Source organism: Xenopus tropicalis, chromosome 3 (genome assembly GCF_000004195.4).
Source record: "Xenopus tropicalis strain Nigerian chromosome 3, UCB_Xtro_10.0, whole genome shotgun sequence".
Taxonomy (NCBI): domain Eukaryota; kingdom Metazoa; phylum Chordata; class Amphibia; order Anura; family Pipidae; genus Xenopus; species Xenopus tropicalis.
The window spans coordinates 128,229,002-128,256,515 of NC_030679.2; the positions used below are offsets into that span (position 1 = coordinate 128,229,002).

Consider the following 27,514-nt stretch of genomic DNA (forward strand, 5'->3'; position numbering starts at 1 on the left):
CTCAATTATGGTTGGTAAAGATAATTGTACCTGTCCATCTATGGACTCTACCTGGTAACCGGATGCCCTTCTCCCTGTTGTCTCGGTGATTCCTGCACAAGTTTTTAGGGAGTAAGGAGTGCTTGGGCCTTTGATATTGAATGCGTCAAAGAAGGCTGGGCAGGCTAGAGATCTGTTGCTCTGGTCATCCAGGATTGCATAAAGTTTAACTGCTCTGTCTTTATGGCCTGTTGGATAGACTCTGACAAGGCAGATTTTAGAGCAGGATTTGCCACCCGTTGCTCCTTTACAAACTTCTGTGCATTGTGAACTGACCTCTGGTGTGGCTGTAGCAGTGTTACTTTCCTCCCCGCCATGCTTGCTGGCACCATTGTTGTGAGGTAAAACCCACGGGGCTGGCCCAGGGTGTAGAGCTGTGTTGTGATGTGTGCTGTCACATTCTGTGCATTTTACACTGACCTTACAGTCCTTAGCGAGGTGAGCTGTTGATGAGCAGCACTTGTAACAGATGTTGTTCTCCTTTAGGAAGGTTTTGCGGTCCTCTATGGACTTCTCCCTGAAGGCTCTGCATTTCAGGAGAGGATGAGGCTTTTGATGCAGGGGGCACTGCTTACTAGGGTCTCTGCTCTTTGTCTCTTCACGCGTAGAACCAGCGGATCTGTGGGAAGAATCTGAAAGGGAAGCATTAGTTTTGTGAACTGTTACTGCTGCTTTGCGAGCATTAAGCGCTAAGGGAGTTGTATGTGGCAGACTAAGATCAAAACTGGGGTCATTTCTCATCTTGGCTTGTTGGTATACAAAGTCTACAAGCACAGTGAATGGAGGAAAAGGAACGTTGTGCATTTCTTTGTACTTTGACCCGTGTGTCATCCAGCGCTCCTGCAAGTTGTAAGGTAACTTTTGCACAATTGGGTTGACACCTCTGGCTGTATCAAGGAATGCAAGTCCCGGTAAGTCCCCTTCAGCTTTAGCAACCTGAAGTTCCATTAACAAGTCACTTAGTTCCCTAAGTTTTTGGTAACCTTTATTAGATATTTTAGGGAAATCATCAATTCTTTTGAAGAGTGCATTCTCTACTACCTCTGCTGAGCCATAACACTCATTAAGTCTGTGCCAAATCATTTTGAGGCCAGTCTGTGGGTGGTTTATGTTGATCACCCTGATCCTTTTGGCATGCTCTGCAGACTCAGTGCCTAAGTATTTGATAAGGAGGTCTATCTCCTCACTGTATGATAGGTCTAAGTCTCTGATAGTGTTTTGAAAGGAAGATCGCCAGGCCCTGAAGCCTTCTGGGCGGTCATTATACTTTACAAGTCCTTTGGTGATTAGCTCGCGCCGGGCAAAGAACTTGGCAAAGTCCATTGTGGCCTGGTTGGCACCAGGGTAGGTAGGTGGACCAGTGTAATAATGAAGGGGTGTAGTGTAATCATACCTGTCTGGAGGCTCTCCTTTAGGCTGATTTGTGACATACCGCTTTAACATAGCAGAGGAGGCAGCTGGAGGGTTACCCATAGATTTAGGTGCTTGGTTGGCGTAGGTTCCGTAGGCAGGATCACTTTGCTCCGCGTTGTCTGTTTGGTGAATCTGCGGCTTGCCGCTGACTTGTTGAGTCGCGTAGCGGTCTTGGTCTGGTTCTTGTGCTGAAAGACATTCCATACCTTGTTTGGAGTGCCAGTGGACATACTCAGACGTGCGCTGTAGCGGATCTTGGGCTTCGGTCTCCAGATCTGGCATCCTGCTGTGTCTTTCGCTGTCAGGGTATATGATTGCCTCTAGAGCTTCCGCTTCAGCTATGGCTGCTGCAGCTTCCTTCTCTATATTGAGCTTCTCTAGGAATGCTTCTAGGCGGCTACTTTCTATTTTCCGCTCTGCTTCCTGGCGTTCGGCCTCTACCTTCCTCTCTACTTCCAGGCGTGCCCATTCCACTTTTGCCTTCATCTCTTTTTCTGCAAAGGAGGCGCGGGCCTTGGCTGCTTCTGCTTTTGCGCGGGCAATGGCGGCAGCATTAATAACAGATGAGCGTTGGGAGGAACCAGAAACCTGGGACCTGGTTGTAAGTGAAGGTGTCCGTTTCTGGGACATTATGCTGTTGCGGGGTATTTGCCCTTGCAGGGACAGCTGTATAGTTGAATGCAGGTAGCTGCAAAATAGCAGGCCTCAGTGTATTCACTATGTCTTATGCAGTTTAGTGGGGGTGCACTGCACTTGTGTAGCTGCTTTCTTGCTGCGCTTGTTTTATAGCCTGCAGTGAAGCCTCTGAACTGCTCTACCCACTGGATAGCCGCCGTTTTACTGCGCTTGCAGTAAAGCGTTTAGGTACAGTAGTTCTACCCGCTGGATAGCCGCTGTTTTACTGTTCTGTCCTCACCACGTGTTACCCTGAGGTAGTATGTAGCTTGACATACAGCTAAACCTTCCCACACTCCAATAAAGAGGCAAAGGGTAAATCTGTTGAACTTTACTGGGTGATTGTGGAAATAAATGTGGTAAAACTGTAATACAAAGGAGATAAAGCACAATGAGTATATGGGGAATACACTAACACAAAACAACTGCAACATACAAAACATTTCTGGATCTGATTATATGCCACAGTGTCTCTGAGGAGCTGGCAGCTTTATAATGGTGGCTCAGTCCAGGATTTATGACCATAATCCTTACCAGCGATGCTACCATGGGGAGAAGATGGAGAGTGTGTGCTTCTTGTACAGCATGATCTATAAAATGGAGTCTGTACTCCCACAAGGCATTGCAAACGTCACATGGCAGGAAGTATGGTGGTTCCATAGGTTATAGGTCACACAGGAAATTAATACTTGCATTTGCAGCAAACAGTCAGCAGAGGGAGTTCACTGCAAATGAGTACAATAAACAGCAAAAATGATGGAAGCTGTGCTGGAGACATGACAGTATTCTTCTTCATGGAAAAATAAGACCTAGTGCATATTTTGGAGCTTAAAAAAATATTTTCGGGGAAACACAGTAGTACAGACTAGCGATTTCTATAATGTTGCTGGCCCATGCATCTTATGGCTAGTTCATCATCAACCAAGCACAACATCTGATTTATTGGTCTTGGGTGATTCTTGCTTAGGGTGTGAGAGTTCCTGGCTTCAAATCCAAGATGAGCCTGAGGCATTTTAATCACACCCCAACATGTCCTGTCCTGGAATTCAAAGACCGGTTAATTAAAATGATGATTTCTGCATTGGCAGACTAAGATGACACTTTGGACAGACCCACCATAATCACAAAGATGTGCTCGTGGGTCTTTCAAAAATTATTTGCTTATAATGGAGGTCATGGGACATGGGCCTTTCTTTCCTTCTTTATTCCTTAGACTATATAAGAGGGGGTTTAACATGGGAGTCATGCCAACTAACAGCACTGTGAACACAGGGTCTAACTTTACTGATTCTGAAGGCGGCCTCACGTACGTCCACAATCCCTTCCCATAGAAAATGATCAGAACAGTTAAGCGGGAAGTACAAGTGGAGAAAGTCTTTTGTCTGCCATGTTTGGAATTAATATGTAGAATGTTTCTTATTATATTTATATATGATATTAAATTTCGAAAAAATATTGTGAATCCAAAGCCAGAAATCCAGGTCCCTATAGTCACCAGCACACATGCTCTACTATGCCATAGAGGACAATAAAATGGCTTCTACAGCAGCCAAGGGCAAGAAAAAGCACATTTGAATAAAACATTGTGTAGGGACCCATAGGGTTAACATGCCCCTATGGCTTTAAACCCTACAACTTCATAGTTTATGCTGTTTCTGGCCAAAGACCCATGTATCTATTTATAGTTTTGCATATGTGCCTTATTGGTTTACAGGTTGACCCCACCCTTTGTACTCCAATATAGTGTTTAGCAAAGGGGTGGGTCTTCCTCTTTGGATGCCTCTGGTGTCTCTAGAGTACCGATCTATACTCTGGAGAAGTCGGAGGACAGGGACCCCGTGAATCAGGAGCAGTTATACAGTTACACTCCATTGAGCACTTTCTAGGAAAGTGAGGTGGAAAGGAAAGGCAGGGAGAGCAGTTTATGTTTCCAACCAGGAGGTTAGCTGGAAGTACCCTTCCATAGAGGCACTGTTGCCTTAGTATAGGGCCACGGTTAAGACATAGGAGACAGGCTAGTACCTAAACCCTGATCCAGAGTCAGCTGCAGGACTCTTTAAAGCTAAAGGTATTCAACCTGAGGACTGAGGTATCTATCCAGACTGCCCTCCATAGTGGTGCCATGCTGACCAGGTGCCTTTACCCTGCCCAGACTGGAAAAGAGGTGGGATAAACCGGTGGGTATCCTCTCAGTGTGTGCTACTGTCATTTCTGCATGGTGAGTATATGAGCTAACCCTGTGTACTAATTGTCTTTGACAATAAACAAAGTTATCATGTGTTCATCAGCAAGAACCTTTTGGCGTCCAATATTTTCTATTTTACTCTGCACACAACACCAGTGAGTTGTAGTTGCACTACACCCCGGGATATTTCCACTTAGCGAAAGCCCATCTGAGGGATTGAGTCCTATGTACCCCATGCTCTAAACCTATTCTAGCTGGTGCTTGTCTGTTTTACAGCCAAATAGGGGTTACAATTGCATGAAGGTTATTCCTAGTGATGAGCAAAACGGCGAAAGATTCACGAAACGCATTTGTCGCATGATTTTTTTTGTCCCCCGCGTCTTCTTTGTCACCCAGGGCTATTTTTTTCAGCCTGTGCTTTTTTTGACATGACTGCGCCCAATTTTGATGCAACCGCGCCTTTTTATGCGACCGGGCCCAATTTGACGCGCTTCAAACAGATTTACGTGCAACAAGTTTTTCCGTGGCAAATTTTCATGGAAGTTTCGCAAAACAATTCTCCAGTGGCAAAATGTGGAAATTCACTGCAAATCCATGCCTGGCGAAAAAATTTGCTCATTCTTAGTTATTCCCTGAAAGCAGAATGTCCATCAGTTTAGGGAGAGTGACAGTAGGGTAACAGATATCTACAAAGGCCAGGGAGAAGAGAAAGAAGTACATAGGGGTGTGTAAGTGACTATCCAAGTATATAAAAGTGGCTGTTTTTCTCCATGATTGGAAAATACTAAAAAGTATAAACATGTTGAATTTGTTTAATTCATCATTTTTGCTTCCTGTGTAGTCATAGGAAATGCTTCTTATTCTAGGAAGAAGGCAAAATATTAGAATTTATCACATCAACCAAATAACTGAAAATATTAATGAAAGGCAAACCTGTAAAATGGCCGCTCAGTGACAGCAGTTAAAGACTCCCCGGCAGCACAGGCAGCAGCACATTCAAAGTCTAACGTCTCCTGTCATGTTTTTTACCCTGATACATGGGTCTTTGCCCAGTAACAGCATAGACAAGGAAGTTGCAGGGTTTAAAGCCATAGGGACATGTTAACCCTATGGGTCCCTACACTTGTAATATCAAAGTACCATTTGCATTTATTTTTAAATACAGCTCCTGAGATCGTAGGATTCACAGTGCACACAAACAAACCAAGGCGCATATACATCAGCCAATTTTGCTTCCACACTACTTCCTGTTACAGTCAGAGCTGCATTATTTCCTGTCAGCTGATCTCTGAGGGAGCACCCAGCCCATCACTAAATGGCGGCTCAAGGGAAATAATGTAAAAGGCCAGTATTTATATGAATACTGTGTGCTGCTGTTTATCATTGCTACTATTGCAGGTACTCAGTAATACAATTGCAGGTCAAGTACATTGCAGCTAACTCTGTAATAATATTGTGTTCATCTTTGTAGATAATCATTGCTATTATGTTTCATCTATTCAGTATATTAATACTATTACACACCTGCGTTTTATTCTTGTTGTCTCTGTATGCCCCTCAGTAATCATTAATAGCAGGCTGCAGCTGCTCAGTATACAGGTATGGGATCACTTATCCGGAAACACGTTATCCAGAAAATTCCCAGTTACAGAAAGGCCATTTCCCATAGACTCCATTATAAGCAAATAATTCTAATTTCCTTTTTCTCTGTAATAATAAAACAGTACCTGTACTTGATCCCAACTAAGATATAATTACCCCTTATTGGGGGCAGAACAGCCCTATTGGGTTTATTTAATGGTTAAATGATTCCCTTTTCTCTGTAATAATAAAAAAGTACCTTGTACTTGATCCCAACTAAGATATAATTACCCCTTATTGGGGGCAGAACAGCCCTATTGGGTTTATTTAATGGTAAAATGATTCCCTTTTCTCTGTAATAATAAAACAGTACCTGTACATGATCCCAACTAAGATATAATTACCCCTTATTGGGGGCAGAACAGCCCTATTGGGTTTATTTAATGGTTAAATGATTCCCTTTTCTCTGTAATAATAAAACAGTACCTGTACTTGATCCCAACTAAGATATAATTACCCCTTATTGGGGGCAGAACAGCCCTATTGGGTTTATTTAATGGTTAAATGATTCCCTTTTCTCTGTAATAATAAAAAAGTACCTTGTACTTGATCCCAACTAAGATATAATTACCCCTTATTGGGGGCAGAACAGCCCTATTGGGTTTATTTAATGGTAAAATGATTCCCTTTTCTCTGTAATAATAAAACAGTACCTGTACTTGATCCCAACTAAGATATAATTACCCCTTATTGGGGGCAGAACAGCCCTATTGGGTTTATTTAATGGTTAAATGATTCCCTTTTCTCTGTAATAATAAAACAGTACCTGTACTTGATCCCAACTAAGATATAATTACCCCTTATTGGGGGCAGAACAGCCCTATTGGGTTTATTTAATGGTTAAATGATTCCCTTTACTCTGTAATAATAAAACAGTACCTGTACTTGATCCCAACTAAGATATAATTACCCCTTATTGGGGGCAGAACAGCCCTATTGGGTTTATTTAATGGTTAAATGATTCCCTTTTCTCTGTAATAATAAAACAGTACCTGTACTTGATCCCAACTAAGATATAATTACCCCTTATTGGGGGCAGAACAGTCCTATTGGGTTTATTTAATGGTTAAATGATTCCCTTTTCTCTGTAATAATAAAACAGTACCTGTACTTGATCCCAACTAAGATATAATTACCCGTTATTGGGGGCAGAACAGCCCTATTGGGTTTATTTAATGGTTAAATGATTCCCTTTTCTCTGTAATAATAAAACAGTACCTGTACTTGATCCCAACTAAGATATAATTACCCCTTATTGGGGGCAGAACAGTCCTATTGGGTTTATTTAATGGTTAAATGATTCCCTTTTCTCTGTAATAATAAAACAGTACCTGTACTTGATCCCAACTAAGATATAATTACCCGTTATTGGGGGCAGAACAGCCCTATTGGGTTTATTTAATGGTTAAATGATTCCTTTTTCTCTGTAATAATAAAACAGTACCTTTACTTGATCCCAACTAAGATATAATTAATCCTTATTGGAGGCAGAACAGCCCTATTGGGTTTATTCAATATTTAAATGATTTTTAGCAGATTTAAGTTATGGAGATCCAAATTACAGAAAGATCCCTTATCCGAAAAAAACCCCAGGTCCCGAGCATTCTGGATAACAGGTCCCATACCTGTACTAATGTTGGGTGCTTTTCTGTAGTTCATCATTGCTGCTGGGTTGCAGTTACTCATTATACCTATAATGTGCACACCTCTGCAGTTTGCTACTTTTTTACAAATAAATATTGTATTACTGTGGGTGTATCTTTCCTTTTGCTAGCTAAACAACTTATGTGCAAAATCCACATGATGCTGTAGCACACTGATCTGTTATTGTGGTTGCATAAAGTGATTTATTGGCTTTGGGCCACTCTGGACCCTTTATCAAGCAATTACAGATTTTATTGTTACTGTACAGCTGTTCTGTTGCAGTGTAATTGTACTCAGATGTTGCACTGTTGTTGTGTGACTTTTCTTGAAGCATAAAGTGAATATGGCAGAATGTTGTAATTTGGCTTCTGCTGCATGGCTTTTGTCTCGGAATTTCTTGGTAAATTTAGGATACTTGCATTTATTGTGCTTCTTGACCACCCTCATGTACTGCATTTTAACTCTCATGTGTAAGTGCTGCCTGTAGGGGTTTAAGGGAAAGATAGGACTTATACTTACCGTAAATCCTTTTTCCTCTCAATCCCAAAGGCAGCACGATTTTCCCTTCCTACACTGGGAAAGTTATTGCTTGGCAAATCACTGCTAGCCTCCAAGTAAGGGAGGGTTTTATAGGGTATGGTTCAAATTTGGGGGCGGTGTTTTTCCTACCTATGGGAGGTGATGTCTTATGTGTAAGTGCTGCCTTTGGACTTGAGGGGAAAAAAATTTACAGTAAATATAAATTCTGTCTTTCAGGGGAAATTAGCTATGGTAGGATAGTTAGGGTAGGCTCTGAAGCATAGAGATGGGGACACCATATCTTCGGCAAAACACAGGTTTATTTCGGGCAAACTCTTCCCACCATAAAGGTCACAGGCATTGCAGTGCAATAGCATTTCAACAAAACTTATTCCAGACCTATCTCTGGGGCTCTTCAGTGTAAATTAAAAAGTAGCCAGGGGTCTGAAAACCATTGCAAGGAATTGCAATACAGATTCCCTGCATCATTTATCCAAAATAATTAAAATGTAACATCTAGCTGTTCAGAAGCTTAGTTTTTATTTTCAAGGCCAGAAAATGTTTCAGTGCATTTTTCACTTCCATGTTCTTAAAACTGTAAATAAGAGGGTTCAGCAAGGGAGAGGCCACAGTATAAAATATTGAAAAGAATTTATCTATATTTCCAAATTCTAGGCCCAAGCTAGGTCTAAAATAAATAGAAAAGACACTGCTGTAAAATAAGATTACTACAGTCAGATGTGAAGCACAGGTGGAGAAGGCTTTAGATCTTCCATGTGTTGACTGAATCCCAAGGATAGCGCAGATTATATATACGTAGGAAGTCAGTATTATAAGCAAGGAAATAATTCCCATTACCATAGAAAGGGAAAATACTACAGATTTTCTTGCATGGGAATGCATGCATACAAGCTTTAAAAGTGGGGGGATATCACAGTAAAAATGGTTAATTAATTGGGAACCACATAAAGGAAAGCTAAAAATGGCAGCAGTGTGTGTTACAGAGGCAAGGAGGCTGCTAAAATAAGCTCCTATTACCAGCAACCAGCACAAATTCTTGTTCATTATGATATGGTACACAAGAGGCTGACATATTGCTACATATCGATCATATGCCATAGCAGTCACCATGAAGCACTCAGAGGTTGCAAACATAGCAAAGAAAAACATTTGTGTTGCACAGGCGCTAAATGATATGTGCTTTCTCTTTGTTAGGAAATCTGAGAGCATCTTGGGTATGATGGTTGAGGAATAACACATGTCGATCAATGACAAATGACTCAGGAAAAAATACATAGGAGTGTGTAGCTTGGGGACAGCCCATATCAGCAATGTCATAGAAAGGTTGCTCAGAAATGAAAACACATAAATCACAAGGAAGAGTACAAAGAGTAGTAATTCAGTGGCGTACGCAGTAGATAAGCCTGTTAGTATAAAGTCAACCAAGGTAGTCTTATTAGAAAAATGCACACTATTGTTAACAAACATATACATTATACAGGTTAAGCTTTGTGTACTGTCACTATTTTAGATCATTGAGTGTCAAATCTGTAAAAAAATATAACATAACATGTCTTCAAAAAGGCATTATGAAACATAAAGGTTTATGAAACAGACTTTACTAACATCATACAGCATAATGTAATTCATTTTCATTTGTAACCACTAGCCTAATATATTATGTTATGTCAGCTACCAAACAAAAGGAAAACCTTAAAAAAATGAAATGGTGCGGGGAGAAGATATTTTGAACTTGTGTGCATTTTGGTTTGGTTCTTTAGAAAGTTAACATCTCTTCTTACTTAAGGTCATATAGTAATATATATACCATGACCAAGGATCCCATAGTTTGGTTACAATAACTAAAGGAAGAAACCAAAGTGATTTTGTGAGAGAGATAATAGCTAAAATATCTTTGGCTGAAGTAATTAATAATGGTTCATGTAATGGTTCATTTAATGCAGGGATCCCCAACCTTTTATACCTGTGAGCCACATTCAAATGGAAAAAGTGTTGGGGAGCAACACAAACATGGAAAAAGTTCCTGGCAGTGCAAATAAGGGCTGTGATTGGCTATTTGGTATCCCCTACGTGGACTGGCAGCTTATAGAAGGCTCTGTTTGGCTTTACACTGGGTTTTATGCAACTAAAACTTGCCTCCAAGCCAGAAGTTCAAAAATAAGCCCCTGCTTTGAGGCCCCTGAAAGCAACATCCAAGGGGTTGGTGACTAACATGTTGCTCACAAACCACTGGTTGGGGATCACTGATTTAATGGTTCATATGAAAGTGCAGGAAAGGCATTGTTGGCACGGAAGCCTGTGGACAAGAGGCCATCATCTATGAGAAACTGGATGATGTGCAAACTTCTCACGGATCATGTACATACATTGATCTGGCATGCAAGTGAATTGCACTTTCTAAAAGAATCTATTTTCCAGTTAAAAAAAATTAAATCTCATAGATACCAAAGGTGGTTTTGTGATGCTACTTGTAATGTTTCTTCTACACTATACCTCATGGCAAAATACCATTCAACATTAGGATATTTAGAGCATTTTCTTTATGACTGATAATTTAACTTCAACAAATGTTGTGCTCTGTAACTAAAGAAGCTTTGGTGTCTTACACTGTATAATACGATTTGATCTTATTGGATTTGTGGTGCCACAAAATGTATCTGAAAAACAAAAGTATAAGCTATATTTACAAAAACTACACATGAATAATACAAAAGATGGCTTATGAAGGAGGTTTTACTTCTGCAACATCTGGGCCACCAAAGAATGCCTATACTGATACACATTACCCTGTTTTCTTGTATTTATTTTTCTATCTACAGTACCTACAGTATGAGAGTGATGTCTCCTCTTGCAGACAGCAGAGCATTAGTGCCCAGCTCTTATTCCTTATGTATATGTTACCTGTGACTCTTGGGATCTAATTTCTCCAGGTGGAATCAGCAATGTGTATCAACAGGTGTATCTTATGTTCAGTAAATGTGCAGTAGAGCTAAAGACAGGCACAGAGCTATGCCACAAGATGATAAGAAGTAACTATATTGGCTTTTCCACAGAACATTAATATAAGAAATAAAATATCTTTCTGCAAATTTATTCAGTAAATAAATTACAAAAGAATGAAATGCCTGACAAATAACGAACTGAATAAAAATCACAATAATGTATTTTATTTAATTATATATTAACTGTTACATTCCCTTTATTAATTTTGATGCTTAACTTTTAGTAATATTGTCATAAAATCTTTCAGATTTGCTTTAGCTGCTGTTGTATATGAGTAGTTCAGTGTGACAAAAATAATGGCCGCTGGATTATACAGCGCTACAAACCCTAATATTGTCAAGCAGTAAAATAAAAACTGTATCAATTTTCAGCATCAATTGATTGGTTTTCCCTATAAGTAATTTTGTACAAGGTTATTGCAGAAATGATTAGCTGTTAGCCACAGTTTGTCTTTTTTCTTCCCTAAATAGCACTGTAGGGTCTGATTGGGATTGACCTCTGTATATAATACAGTTAAATTTATAAATTATATTTTACTACTACTTATTATTATTATTATTGTTTATATTTTTTATTTACTTTTTGTTGTTCCAAATAAATTTAGTGATTTATGTTTTTATTTTGCAGAAAAAGTACCCAGATTGGGAGCATTTGTACTGTATAATATTGTAGGCAGTAACATTACCCACAGTGCTAATATCCTAACAAAAAAAAAATCTGTAATTTGTAGTGATGGGCGAAATAATTTGTCAGGCATTGATTTTCGGAAAAATTGGCCGCGGAAGAATTCAGCACGCAACATTTTCATCCTTTTAGCGAGTTTTTCACCGTTTCGTGAATCTTTTGAAAGATTTGCAAATTTTTCGACGAAGCAAAACAGGACAAATTTACTCATTACTAGTAATTTGTTGACTTAAGCAAGTTCAATAGTGGGATTTAGTTTAATTTAATTTGGAGTAAAAGATGTTCACTCCAAAGTATTTCACTGAAGCACATATCCAATAGCTTGTTTACATGTATGCTTATGACTTACTTGCATGTAGTTTCAAATCAGAATTTCCCACATTTTGTAATTATGTCTGGATTTCATCATTCTCTGTTTTATTGGTTTTGTATGTATGTTTATTGGTCTTGTATGTATGTATGTTTATACTATGGATTTTGTTTCTTACACACCAAAGGAAAATGTTAACTAATTGACTGTCAAAATAATCTGATATGCAATGTTTCACATGTATTCTGTGATAACTTTTCAAACTTGGCAAATAAAAAATCTGAGTTACAAAAAAAATCTGAATTTTCCAAAATGTTTTAGTGATGACATAAGATTTTGGTAAATAGATGCACAGGTTTATTGTAACTATAATCATTATTGTTATAGTACAGGTACAGGATCTGTTATCCAGAAACCTCCAAATTATGGGAAGGACATCTCCCTTAAACACAATTTTAATCAAATAATTCAAATGTTTAAAAATGATTTCTTTTTCTCTGTAATAATAAAACAGTAACTTGTACTTGATCCCAACTAAGATATAATTACCCCTTATTGGGGGCAGAACAGCCCTATTGGGTTTATTTAATGGTTAAATGATTCCCTTTTCTCTGTAATAATAAAACAGTACCTGTACTTGATCCCAACTAAGATATAATTACCCCTTATTGGGGGCAGAACAGCCCTATTGGTGTTTATTTAATGGCTAAATGATTCCCTTTTCTCTGTAATAATAAAACAGTACCTTGTACTTGATCCCAACTAAGATATAATTACCCCTTATTGGGGGCAGAACAGCCCTATTGGGTTTATTTAATGGTTAAATGATTCCCTTTTCTCTGTAATAATAAAACAGTACCTGTACTTGATCCCAACTAAGATATAATTACCCCTTATTGGGGGCAGAACAGCCCTATTGGGTTTATTTCATGGTTAAATGATTCCCTTTTCTCTGTAATAATAAAACAGTACCTGTACTTGATCCCAACTAAGATATAATTACCCCTTATTGGGGGCAGAACAGCCCTATTGGATTTATTTAATGGTTAAATGATTCCCTTTTCTCTGTAATAATAAAACAGTACCTGTACTTGATCCCAACTAAGATATAATTACCCCTTATTGGGGGCAGAACAGTCCTATTGGGTTTATTTAATGGTTAAATGATTCCCTTTTCTCTGTAATAATAAAACAGTACCTGTACTTAATCCCAACTAAGATATAATTACCCCTTATTGGGGCAGAACAGCCCTATTGGGTTTATTTAACCTTTTTAGTGCCATAGGACGTAGATTCTACGTCCTAGGTACCAAGGGACCAAAGTGCCATAGAACGTAGAATCTACGTCCTACAGCACTAACGGGTTTACAAGCGCTGCGCTCGCTTTTAAAGCAGCGCAGCGCTTGTAAAGCCTGCACAACCCCCTAGGCAACGAGCAAGGAAGGTCATACTTACCGATCCGGGTCCCCCAGCGCCGCCGATCCGGGTCCTCAGCCAATGACAGCAGTGGACACGCATTGATGACGTGTCCACTGCTGTCCCTTTAATTGTCGCCGCCCCCGCCGTCGCCTCTTCACTCTGCTGCCACGTGAGACTGCTGGAGCCCCCCTGCTGCCTTCCTGCTGCCTTCCTGCCAGATTGGACGCCCTGATCGCCTGCCTGCATTGTGTAAGCTGAACTACAACTCTCTAACCACTGTTTATTTTGCTTATTTCAATCTCAACTGTCTAAAATTTTTTTTTTTTTTTTCCATTTCTTCTTCTATCTTTGTCATTGTTACACTTTTGTACACATACACACTTATTTACAACTTTCCCAAGCACACACAGACACTTACACACACACTTACACTTACACTTTTTTTTTTTTTTTTTTTTTTTTTTTTTTTTTTCTTTCTTTCTTTTCTTTTCTTTCTTTCTTTGCTTTCTCTGGCAGTCTTTTTTTTTTACTAAAACTTTATTTCTGATCTTGCTCTATAATTATCTGATTTATTTGGTTGCATTTTAGTGTTTTTTTGCATTTTCATAATTGATTTCTGTTTTTGAATTATTCTATTGCACTATAACTTTTGTATTGCTATTGGGTGCTGAATTTGCAGTGACATTGGTGGATCCAGGGCTCTGACCACCGATTTCATTGCAATAATTGTTCTTCTGTTGGTTTGAGCGGTTTTTATTTGAATTTACTGATTTTATGGTGTTTTATCTTTGCATTGTTCTTTATTGTGTATTTAGTGCCCCAAAAGGTTGCTTTTGCAGTGACATTGGTGGATCCAGGGCTCTGACCACCGATTTCATTGCAATTATTGTTCTTTGATTGCTTTTAGTGGTTTTATTCCATTTTAACTTCATTTGATTTCAGTTGTTCTAGAAAGGTCCAGAGGTGCTAAGATTGTTCTGGTAGTTTCTATTGCCAAGGGTTAGGCTGATGCCACACATGGCGTAGGGCTGATTTTTTCAGCAAGTGGAAAAACGCTTGCCGAAAATTCAGCCCTACGCCTGCTACTTGTGCCTGCACCCGAATGAATGGAATACGCTCGGGTGCAGGCACATGTAGCCGATATACACATGAAAACGCGAGACTTTGCATTCTCACGCGTTTTCATGCGTATATCGGCTACATGTGCCTGCACCCGAGCGTATTCCATTCATTCGGGTGCAGGCAAAAAAAAAAGGGGTGCATAGAGTGCAGCCCCAATATTATGCATTTTCAGGTTTGGCGGCCATGTACTTATGTGCACCCATACATATGGGGTATCGTTTTATTCAGGGGAACTTGCAGATTTATGGTTAGTAAGTTTTTGGTAGTTGCCATGGAGATTTTGGGGAGAAATCTAGGTTTGTATCTGGTTTTTCCTTGATTTCTGACCAAAGCGTGACTTCTGCAAGGGACTGCGGCCACAATTTTCCATGTAGAAAGAGAAGAGTGGTGTCTTTGAATAGCTGAAGCTGTGCACTTTTCATAAATATATAGTTATTTCACAGGTAGGGGGGTGTTTAGACTAAATAACTGCAGGTAGAGCACATAGAGCACAGACCCCCCTTATGCATTGCCCCTGTTTGGGGGCATTTGGTGGCCACGTTTTTATGTGCACCCATACATATGGGGTATCGTTTTATTCAGGGGAACTTGCAAATTGAGGTTTAGTAAGTTTTTGGTAGTTGCCATGGAGATTTTGGGGAGAAATCTAGGTTTGTATCTGGTTTTTCCTTGATTTCTGACCAAAATCTAGGTTTGTATCTGGTTTTTCCTTGATTTCTGACCAAAGCGCTGACTTCTGCAAGGGACTGCGGCCACAATTTTCCATGTAGAAAGAGAAGAGTGGTGTCTCTGAATAGCTGAAGGTGTGCACTTTTCGTAAATATATAGATTGTGGGGGTTATTTCACAGGTAGGGGGGGTTAACACTGAAAAACTGCAGGTAGTGCACATAGAGCGCAGCCCCCAAAATTTCAACTGAAATTGCCCTTATGCATTGCCCCTGTTTTGGGGCATTTGGTGGCCACGTCTTTATGTGCACCCATACATATGGGGTATCGTTTTATTCAGGGGAACTTGCAAATTGAGGTTTAGTAAGTTTTTGGTAGTTGCCATGGAGATTTTGGGGAGAAATCTAGGTTTTTTATCTGGTTTTTCCTTGATTTCTGACCAATGCGCTGACTTCTGCAAGGGACTGCGGCCACAATTTTCCATGTAGAAAGAGAAGAGTGGTGTCTCTGAATAGCTGAAGGTGTGCACTTTTCGTAAATATATGATTGTGGGGGTTATTTCACAGGTAGGGGGGGTTAACACTGAAAAACTGCAGGTAGAGCAAAGCCCCCCCTTATGCATTGCCCCTGTTTGGGGGCATTTGGTGGCCACGTCTTTATGTGCACCCATACATATGGGGTATCGTTTTATTCAGGGGAACTTGCAAATTGAGGTTTAGTAAGTTTTTGGTAGTTGCCATGGAGATTTTGGGGAGAAATCTAGTTTTTTTTATCTGGTTTTTCCTTGATTTCTGACCAAAATCTAGGTTTGTATCTGGTTTTTCCTTGATTTCTGACCAAAGCGCTGACTTCTGCAAGGGACTGCGGCCACAATTTTCCATGTAGAAAGAGAAGAGTGGTGTCTCTGAATAGCTGAAGGTGTGCACTTTTTGGAAATATATAGTTTGCGGGGGTTATTTCACAGGTATGGGGGTGTTTAGACTAAATAACTGCAGGTAGAGCAAAGCCCCCCGTTATGCATTGCCCCTGTTAGGGGGCATTTGGTGGCCACGTCTTTATGTGCACCCATACATATGGGGTATCGTTTTATTCAGGGGAACTTGCAAATTGATGTTTAGTAAGTTTTTGGTAGTTGCCATGGAGATTTTGGGGAGAAATCTAGGTTTTTTATCTGGTTTTTCCTTGATTTCTGACCAAAATCTAGGTTTGTATCTGGTTTTTCCTTGATTTCTGACCAAAGCGCTGACTTCTGCAAGGGACTGCGGCCACAATTTTCCATGTAGAAAGAGAAGAGTGGTGTCTCTGAATAGCTGAAGGTGTGCACTTTTCGTAAATATATACATTTTGGGGGTTATTTCACAGGTAGGGGGGGTTAACACTGAAAAACTGCAGGAAGTGCACATAGAGCGCAGCCCCCAAAATTTCAACTGAAATTGCCCTTATGCATTGCCCCTGTTTTGGGGCATTTGGTGGCCACATCTTTATGTGCACCCATACATATGGGGTATCGTTTTATTCAGGGGAACTTGCAGATTAATGGTTAGTAAGTTTTTGGTAGTTGCCATGGAGATTTTGGGGAGAAATCTAGGTTTGTATCTGGTTTTTCCTTGATTTCTGACCAAAGCGCTGACTTCTGCAAGGGACTGTGGCCACAATTTTCCATGTAGAAAGAGAAGAGTGGTGTCTCTGAATAGCTGAAGGTGTGCACTTTTTGGAAATATATAGTTTGTGGGGGTTATTTCACAGGTATGGGGGTGTTTAGACTAAATAACTGCAGGTAGAGCACAGCCCCCCCCTTATGCATTGCCCCTGTTTGGGGGCATTTGGTGGACACGTCTTTATGTGCACCCATACATATGGGGTATCGTTTTATTCAGGGGAACTTGCAAATTGAGGTTTAGTAAGTTTTTGGTAGTTGCCATGGAGATTTTGGGGAGAAATCTAGGTTTTTTATCTGGTTTTTCCTTGATTTCTGACCAAAATCTAGGTTTGTATCTGGTTTTTCCTTAATTTCTGACCAAAGCACTGACTTCTGCAAGGGACTGCGGCCACAATTTTCCATGTAGAAAGAGAAGAGTGGTGTCTCTGAATAGCTGAAGTTGTCTTTTTTTAATCAATATACAGTTTATATGGTTTTTTTCACAGGTAAGGGGCAATTTTGTCTGAAAAGCTTTGAGATGTGCACATAAATTGCAGCCCCATTATTATGGATTGCCCCTGTTTTGGGGCATTTGGTGGCCACGTCTTTATGTGTACCCATACATATGGGGTATCGTTTTATTCAGGGGAACTTGCAGATTGATGTTTAGTAAGTTTTTGGTAGTTGCCATGGAGATTTTGGGGAGAAATCTAGGTTTGTATCTGGTTTTTCCTTGATTTCTGACCAATGCGCTTACTTCTGCAAGGGACTGTGGCCACAATTGTCCATGTAGAAAGAGGAGAGTGGTGTCTCTGAATAGCTGAAGGTGTGCACTTTTCAGAAATATATAGTTTGTGGGGGTTATTTTACAGGTAGGGGGGTTAACACTGAAAAACTGCAGGAAGTGCACATAGAGCGCAGCCCCCAAAATTTCAACTGAAATTGCCCTTATGCATTGCCCCTGTTTTGGGGCATTTGGTGGCCACGTCTTTATGTGTACCCATACATATGGGGTATCGTTTTATTCAGGGGAACTTGCAGATTGATGTTTAGTAAGTTTTTGGTAGTTGCCATGGAGATTTTGGGGAGAAATCTAGGTTTGTATCTGGTTTTTCCTTGATTTCTGACCAATGCGCTGACTTCTGCAAGGGACTGTGGCCACAATTTTCCATGTAGAAAGAGAAGAGTGGTGTCTCTGAATAGCTGAAGGTGTGCACTTTTCAGAAATATATAGTTTGCGGGGGTTATTTTACAGGTAGGGGGGGTTAACACTGAAAAACTGCAGGAAGTGCACATAGAGCGCAGCCCCCAAAATTTCACCTGAAATTGCCCTTATGCATTGCCCCTGTTTTGGGGCATTTGGTGGCCACGTCTTTATGTGTACCCATACATATGGGGTATCATTTTATTCAGGGGAACTTGCAGATTGATGTTTAGTAAGTTTTTGGTAGTTGCCATGGAGATTTTGGGGAGAAATCTAGGTTTGTGTCTGTTTTTTCCTTGATTTCTGACCAATGCGCTGACTTCTGCAAGGGACTGCGGCCACAATTTTCCATGTAGAAAGAGGAGAGTGGTGTCTCTGAATAGCTGAAGGTGTGCACTTTTCAGAAATATATAGTTTGTGGGGGTTATTTTACAGGTAGGGGGGGTTAACACTGAAAAACTGCAGGAAGTGCACATAGAGCGCAGCCCCCAAAATTTCAACTGAAATTGCCCTTATGCATTGCCCCTGTTTTGGGGCATTTGGTGGCCACGTCTTTATGTGTACCCATACATATGGGGTATCGTTTTATTCAGGGGAACTTGCAGATTGATGTTTAGTAAGTTTTTGGTAGTTGCCATGGAGATTTTGGGGAGAAATCTAGGTTTGTATCTGGTTTTTCCTTGATTTCTGACCAATGCGCTGACTTCTGCAAGGGACTGCGGCCACAATTTTCCATGTAGAAAGAGGAGAGTGGTGTCTCTGAATAGCTGAAGGTGTACACTTTTCAGAAATATATAGTTTGTGGGGGTTATTTTACAGGTAGGGGGGGTTAACACTGAAAAACTGCAGGAAGTGCACATAGAGCGCAGCCCCCAAAATTTCAACTGAAATTGCCCTTATGCATTGCCCCTGTTTTGGGGCATTTGGTGGCCACGTCTTTATGTGCACCCATACATATGGGGTATTGTTTTATTCAGGGGAACTTGCAGATTGATGTTTAGTAAGTTTTTGGTAGTTGCCATGGAGATTTTGGGGAGAAATCTAGGTTTGTGTCTGTTTTTTCCTTGATTTCTGACCAATGCGCTGACTTCTGCAAGGGACTGCGGCCACAATTTTCCATGTAGAAAGAGGAGAGTGGTGTCTCTGAATAGCTGAAGGTTTGCACTTTTCAGAAATATATAGTTTGTGGGGGTTATTTTACAGGTAGGGGGGGTTAACACTGAAAACCTGCAGGAAGTGCACATAGAGCGCAGCCCCCAAAATATCAACTGAAATTGCCCTTATGCATTGCCCCTGTTTTGGGGCATTTGGTGGCCACGTCTTTATGTGCACCCATACATATGGGGTATTGTTTTATTCAGGGGAACTTGCAGATTGATGTTTAGTAAGTTTTTATTAGTTGCCATGGAGATTTTGGGGAGAAATCTAGGTTTTTTATCAGTTTTTTTCCTCGATTTCTGACCAAAGCGCTGACTTCTGCAAGGGACTGCGGCCACAATTTTCTATGTAGAAAGAGGAGAGTGGTGTCTCTGAATAGCTGAAGGTGTGCACTTTTCAGAAATATATAGTTTGTGGGGGTTATTTCACAAGTAGGGGGGGTTAACACTGAAAAACTGCAGGTAGTGCACATAGAGCACAGCACCCACATTTTTAGCTGTAATTGCCCTTGTGCATTGCCCCTGCTTTGGAGTGTTTGGTGCCCATGTCTTTATGTGCACCCATACATATGGGGCATCATTTTATTCAGTAGAAATTTGTCTTTCAAATTTGCCTTTGTTAGAAAATTTTTATGAGATTTTTTTTTGTCAAATCCACATTTGATCATGCGTCCAAGTTTACGTTTTAGAAAAAAAAAAAAAAGTCAAAAAAACTTCCAAATTTCACAATGCACTGACAAAAGGTATTTGGCTTTTGAGTGAAAACTACATTGCACCTAGAAACCTGAAGGTCTGTAGTTTCTAAAGATACCGAACATGAGGGGATATTTTAGATTTACATATAAGTTATGCTGCATCAACTGTTACAAGCGCTTTTCCGCTTTGTTCTGGTGTGATATTGTACTAAGTATTGCTTTAGTTTGGGGGTTACTTCTGGACAGGAACTGTGGGGTACCACCACATATTTGGTATCGTTGGACTTGGAAGTATCAGGGCTTTTACAAACAACAAAAAAAAGTGTGTAAAATTAACTTTTCTATGGAAAAAAAACTCAAAATATACAGAAATTTTTCATAATTTTATTTTTTTTTTACATAATTCACCCAAAATACACATCATATCTCCAGAAAAGTTATAAAATTTGGTATGTATGTCGAAGCCCAATTAGTGACGAAAAAAACGATATATAATTTCCCTAGTTTCATGGAGGTTTTCCTACCAAAAAACATTGTTAAAGCGAATGAGTACAAAATGCTTAAAAAACGTCTGGCACTGGGGGGAACCGAAATGACGAATTCGGCTGGCACTTAAAGGGTTAATGGTTAAATTATTCCCTTTTCTTTGTAATAATAAAACAGTACCTTGTACTTGATTCCAGCTGTGGTATAATTACTTATTATTGGAGGCAAAACAATCCTATTATACTTAAAAAATTAAGATTATTTTTTGTAGACTTAAAGTAGGGAGATCCAAATTACAGAAAGAACCCTTATCCAGAAAACCCCAGGTATCGAGCATTTTGGATAACAGGTCTCATAACTGTATTAGAAACACTTTAATTTTATTGTAGTTGGAAAAAGGTCTTTTTAGCCAGTGATTGTTTGTGTGTCCACTCAAGAAAACCTTTTTTGTGTTAATTGTCTCTTTATTTTTTCAGTTCAGAAGTTAGCACTATCAAATGACCTCCGAAAAAACACTTGTTGGGTACCCAGAGTAAAAAAAAAATCTTTATTTAAACGAAGTCCTAACAGTTCAATAAACATTGTGCAAAAAGGCAAAAGGCAAGAAAGGACTGGATGTATTATTGTTAGTGATGAGCGAATCTGTTTCACCTCGCCAAAAAATGTGCAAATCTTTGAAAAAAACGCAACAAAAATCCACCAATGCCGAAACGCGGAAATTCACTGTGAATCCACGCAAGCTGAAAAATTTCTCTCGTCCCAAATTATTGTTCGTGTTAGCAGTTAGCAGTAGATTTACTAAGGGCTGGGTTACAGGTTGTAGCCCAAAGGCTGTGTAGGGCAACCTTTGTATTTTATTCTGGTTCAGTAAGTATTTTATAATCTTTTGATTATCCAAACTGGTTCTAGTAAAATTATATTAGGTCATGCTTATATATCTGATGTGTTTTTTTCTGGTATTAAATATACAAAGTTCTGATTTTTTACATAGATGTTTTAATAGATATTATTCATGTATATCACCTAGAAATGTCTAGGAATTAATAACTAGGCTGTATTTATCAGAGTTATTAAAATCAGGGAGGACCAATGCAGATGATTACATTTCAGTTGGGAAGGCTTATTTATCAATTTTTAAATTTGTGAATTTTGGAGTTTTCTAATAAATAATTCTAATAAACTTTACATTTTACTAAACTTGAATTTTTTTTATGCTTATTTATTAAAAGAAAAATTGAATTAAAAAAAACTTGATTGAATTAAACAGTGAGAAAAACGTATGCATTGTATTTGTATTCTACCTAAGAGCCTACAAACTACAAAAAAATAAATAAAAATGCAAATTGAAAAACCGCACAAATTTTGCCTAGGACAACTTCCATGATCTCGCAAGCTTTTAGATGCCCATGTTTTACATTCAAGTTTTTCAGAACTTTTTGTGCTTAATAAATATCATACATTCAAGCTTTGGAAACCATAATAGAAATTCCAGAGTTTTTGCACTTTTTTAACTGTAACCCACAATGTAATTAATACAGGGCATGTTAAAATAAACATATGTGCCAGGATACCTGGAGCCCTCACTAATCTCTAGCAGTGTAAGGTATATTGGGAAACAATTTGGTAAATATAATTTAAGAACTGTGTTTTTCAACAAGAAAAATGTTTCCCATTGCATGCTGAAAATGGTTTATGTAGTTTTTTTTTCCTGGCTGTCTAAAATGCTCAATTTGCTTTTGGTGTGAAGGCATCATTTTATACTTTATTTGCATTTGTCGACTACAGTATAATTCTTAAATCTAGATTATTGTCTTACAATGTGACATCGTAGGCTACTTGAATTGGGAGGGACTATATTTCCCTAATAAATGGATACCCAATAATGAAACAGTTTTTTAATATCTTTATAGTTCTGCACACTTATGTGTGATTTTGAATACCAAAACCTGCCTTACTCCTCAAATCCACAACTTTCTTTTTTGTTTAATCCCCCCAGAGACTTCTTAAGGAGAGAATGGATTGGGTGAAATCATATAAAAAAAAATATCACATGAATAAATTAGTGATGAGCGAATTTTTTCGGCAAGCATGGATTTGGCCACGCACATAAATTATATTCAGCATGACATACAAGCCCCTACTGTTGAAATACTGAACTTAAGCTATGTCAATCTCTTCCTTAAAATTCTCATCAGGGCATTCTTTACTTCTTTATTCCTTAGACCAGTGATCCCCAACCAGTGGCTCAGGGGCAACATGTTGGTCACCACCCCCTTGGATGTTGCTCTCAGTGCCCCCAAACCAGGGAGTTATTTTTGAATTCCTGACTTGGGGGCAAGTTTTGGTTGAATAAAAACAAGATTTCCTACCAAATAAAGCCTCCTGTAAGCTGATAGTGTGCATAGAGGCCCCTAATAGCCAATCTTAGCCCTTATTTGGCTCCTCCATGAACTTTTATGGTGCTTGTGTTGCTCTCCAAGTCTTTTTACATTTGACTGTGGCTCACGAGTAAGAAAGGTTGGGGATCCCTGGTCTAGGGATCAATAAATTTACTGTATTCAGCAGGATTATCGATAGAGAAATCTTAGTATTTTTAGCTGGTAAATGTTTGTTGTGGAAGACCAATACAGATGGTTGATTTCAGTCTCAACGTTAAGAAGTACTTTAAAAACTCTTTTTTTAACTGTAGCCCACACTGAGTGTGATTATAGAGAACAAGTTAAAAATCATATGTGCCAGGGTACTTGGGGCTCTCCAGCAATGTAAGGTATATTGCAAAATCTAGTGATTTATCATTCAAAAACTATATTTTTTTGTGTTCAAAGTAATATTTCTTTCTATTGTATATCAAAAAATGGTTTGTCTATCTCAAATCAATTTGCTTTTGGTGTGTGTTGGAGACACTCATTTAAGACAGGTAAAAGTCTGTATAAAGGGACATATAAAAACCCACAGTGTCCCCTATAAAGACTAACTAAGGCAAATGAGAGAAAGGAGTCTTTTAAAGACTACAAGGATCAGATTTTACACACTAATTTCAATTCCACATGGAACTTTGTCCACTAGTATAAGCTGTTACCATTTAGTCATCAGAAAATCTACTTTGAAGTTAGAAAAATGACATTCAAGGCTGTACAAAGGCTGATACTATGAAACATTTTAGGAAAACTTCTATTGATGTAGGGTTTTTTTTCCTTATATTTAACTTTTGATGATCAAGTTGCCTTTTATGCTAAAGAACCTGTCTTTTGAGCCTTGTTCTATACTAAGGTTCTTGTTGAGAAAATTAAAAACATGCAAAGGCATCAGTTTATACTTAATTTGTATTTTGTTTTTTTAGTGGTGTTCTTAAATCTGTGTTACTATAAAATCATTGACTGTTTGAATAGAGAGGAACTACATTTCCCAATAAATGAATACCCAACAGTGACAGAATATCTGTTTATTTCTGCACACTAAACCAAAACCTGCCCTACTGCACAAATCAACTACTTCATTTTTTAATTATGCTCCCGAGATTCTTAAAGAGACAAAAGATGGGGTGAATGATATAGAAAAGTCCTTCACAGGAAGAAATGACTGAAAAAGGCTCGTTTTTTTCAATGACTGTAGATAAAAAAATTCTCTCCTGTTTCTGCCACTTCCCACTCATGGGAGGAACAGGCAAAGAACCAATTATTGTATGATTTCAGGAGAATAATTATGAGTTGCCCCTAATATTCTTCCACCTTGTACTTCTGCTGGGGAATGTTTATATACAGGCAAGTACTAATTCAGGTGGTTAATTAAAATTGCATTCCTATATTTCTTTGCATCCAGCCATAAATATTAAAGTCTACCCTCCCTTGGAAATAGCCTTTCTAAATGGGTAATTTCTAAAAACATCACGGAAACTGTGTAAAAAAAAAAATATTCAACACACCATACATTGCCATTGGATATCCACCATTTTAAACCTTTTTATAAAGCAAACACTGTTGTCTCCTAAATTGTGTGAAATTGTGTCATTTATTTTTCACTGTTTTCACTAGTTCTTATGCTGTTTTTCCAGCATAGATAATTTTACCAGCATCGTAAAAAGGTCCCACTCAGCTATGGGCATGCAGATTTTTTCCTCACAATTCTTTTCAGAGCATTCTTTACTTCTTTATTCCTTAGACTATATATGAGGGGGTTTAACATGGGAGTCACCCCAACTAACAGCACTGTGAACACTGAGTCCAACTTCACTGACTCTGAAGGCGGCCTCAAGTATGTCCACAATCCACTCCCATAGAAAATGATCAGAACAGTAAAGTGGGAGGTGCAAGTGGAGAAAGCCTTTTGTCTGCCATGTTTGGACTTAATATTTAGTATGTTTTTTATTATATTTATATATGACATTAAATTTAGAGAAATTGTCATGAGTCCAAAAAAAAATACTTCCACATAAATGGCAACGTAAAATGCAGTTCTATCACAGGAGATGCCTCCCACAGCCTTAATGTCACAGAAAAACTGTTTGATCTTATTGGAACAAATTAACAATTTTGACGCCAGAAATGTAAGAAATGCTGAATTAGCAAAGCCAAAAACCCAGATCCCTATAGTCATAAGCACACAAACTCTCCTGTTCATAATCAGGTGATATCTTAAGGGCTTGCAGATAGCAACATAACGATCATATGCCATAGAAGATAATAAAATGTCTTCAACAGCAGCCAAGGCCAAGAAAAAGTACATTTGAGTAAAACATTGTACACAGGTTATTGAGTTATTCCCTGAAAGCAAAATGTCCATCAGTTTAGGGAGAGTGACAGTAGGGTAACAGATATCTACAAAGGCCAGGGTGCAGAGAAAGTAGTACATAGGGGTGTGTAAGTGACTATCCAAGTATATAACAATGATTATAATCAGATTCCCTAATACTCCAATCACATAAATCAAGAAAAAGACAATGGAAAGAAGTGGCAGTTTTTCTCCATGATTGGAAAATGCTAAAAAGAATAAACATGTTGAATTTGTTTGGTTTACCATCGGTTTTGCTCCCTGTTGGGAAAGAAGAAACACGTGTTATTCTCTAAAAAACATATTACAATTTATTACATCAACCAAATAAGTGAAAAAGATTTATTTTTATTAGCATATCTGGATGAAGGCATTTAGAGCTGTTTAAACAAATTAAAATGTTGGGAAAAAAATATCAAGAACTTAAGAGTGTCTCGTTGTCTGATTAATGAAAGGCAAATCTGTAAAATGGCCGCTCAGTGACAGCAGTTGTAAAAACTCCCCAGCGGCACAGGCGGCAGCACATTCAAAGTCTAACGTCTCATGTTGCGTTTTTAACTTGATTTTTCTCTGAATTATTGCTTGCAAGGATGGCACAACTACACAAGCGCTGCACTGATTCCATTCGGTTACAAAATGAAGTAGAGAAATGTCACTCATTGCGTCAGAGTTCCTTTCCTGAAGACATGAGTCAGTCATGGAGGTCTGTAAACCTAGATACATCCCTAATATAAAGTAGAGATATGTCTGGAACATAGAAGGAATTTTCTGAGATGCTCGGTTACCTGTTTTTATTTTTTAAAGAAAATTGAAAAAAGTAATCAGACAGTGAGGTTTAAGAAAATAATATTAATCCCTGCAATATGAAAGTATTATTAAAATGTATTTTTCATTAGGAGAATTCTTTATATTGTTACCCTGCAACAAACTTACAGCTGTTCAGTATTCAGACATAAAGCTGGTTCTACCTGGGTTCTAGAAATCTTAGCTCTATTTATAGGAAAGTTGGAATGAAGAAAACAAGCTACTTCACTTCCCATAGGCCTTTTTCTCTTGGGATTAATTACTCAAATTACTCTTTTTTATGCTGTCTTTGGTAACTGGCTGCAAAACTAAACCTATTTCCTATGAAAAGCAAAATTTTTACATTATTAACAGCTGGTTAATCTAGAACTTTGGGCAGATTTATCAAAGTATGAAATATGAGCTCATTACAGAAAACCCAATTTCCTTAGCTGAACTCCATGTCAGTACCTACCGGGATAGCCCCTACCTCCTGCTACCATCAGAAGGACCCTCCCCAAATCTGTAAAAGACCAACCACACCCACTTACCGGTGCCTTTTTGGTCCTTATGCTTCTGCTCCCACTAGAAGCAAAATTTTCTTTTTAACCTCAGAAAAGCATTGGACCTGCCCATAAGCTTCCAAGGGACAGGGGTTTTTCGGTCTATGGGAACTTTTTTATTCCGCAGCACATTACCTCATATCTTGGAGTCTTCTGGGTTCCAACTCCTGGACCAGGTAGGGCACTCTTGTGCAATGTTTGGTAGCCATGTCTGCCTGTGTTTCAGTTGCCTTCCTGTATTGCCATCGGAGCATTTGGTGGCAAGTGCTGGTCCCCCCCCCTGGTGTGACCTCCAGGCCTGCCCAAAAGGCATCCTGTGGCAATGGTGTATCTGGCCCCTACACCCCTTTATTTTTACAGATGGGCGAGGGAGGTGGTAGGGTCAGTTAGTAATTATGCATAGTTAGTAAGGGACCTGAGCCTTAATACCTCCTGTTACTTTTTCTTTGTTCCCAAGCAATGAATATATGTTTTTCTTTTTAATGGAGGAAAGGTTTATGGCTAGCTGCCTCGCTCAACAGACTTTCCTACAGCTGAGGTATTCTTCCAAAAAAATAAATCTCTCTAAGACTTTTAACTAGTGATGGGTGAATCTGTCCCGTTTTACTTCGCCGAAAAATGCACGAAATGGTGAAAAATCCACGAATCGTTTGTCGTGCAATTTTCGAAATAAGCCGAAATACGTCCTGCTGCTGTAAATTTGGGGTACATTGTGCCTGCACCCAAATGAATGGAATACACTTGGGTACAGGTTGTAATAAAAAAACACTTACCAGCGTGGCGGGGAAACCCGCCACGCTGCCATCGGCGGGGACGCCCGCAGCGCCGTTCTCCCTCTGTGCCGGCTCCTTACTAAGTGTGCGCGCGCACTTCCGCAT

General features: G+C 39.1%; 1 protein-coding gene across 1 annotated transcript; it reads right to left on the reverse strand.

Moving 5' to 3' along the window:
* Window positions 1–8,632: 8,632 nt before the first annotated feature.
* Window positions 8,633–27,514, reverse strand: LOC105946865 (olfactory receptor 998). Its single transcript, XM_012960101.2, has 2 exons — window positions 27,410–27,514; window positions 8,633–9,568 (listed from the first exon to the last, which is right to left on the reverse strand). The coding sequence occupies exons 1-2, from the start codon at window positions 27,512–27,514 to the stop codon at window positions 8,633–8,635; spliced, it is 1,041 nt and encodes a 346-aa protein (XP_012815555.2).

Excerpts from the sequence above, each read along its gene's own strand:
- LOC105946865 (XM_012960101.2), bottom strand. The coding sequence starts at position 27,514 with ATGCGGAAGTGCGCGCGCACACTTAGTAAGGAGCCGGCACAGAGGGAG. Across the intron at positions 9,569-27,409 it reads CGGGTTTCCCCGCCACGCTG|ACTACCTTGGTTGACTTTAT; the intron begins GTAAGTGTTTTT and ends TTTTCTAATAAG.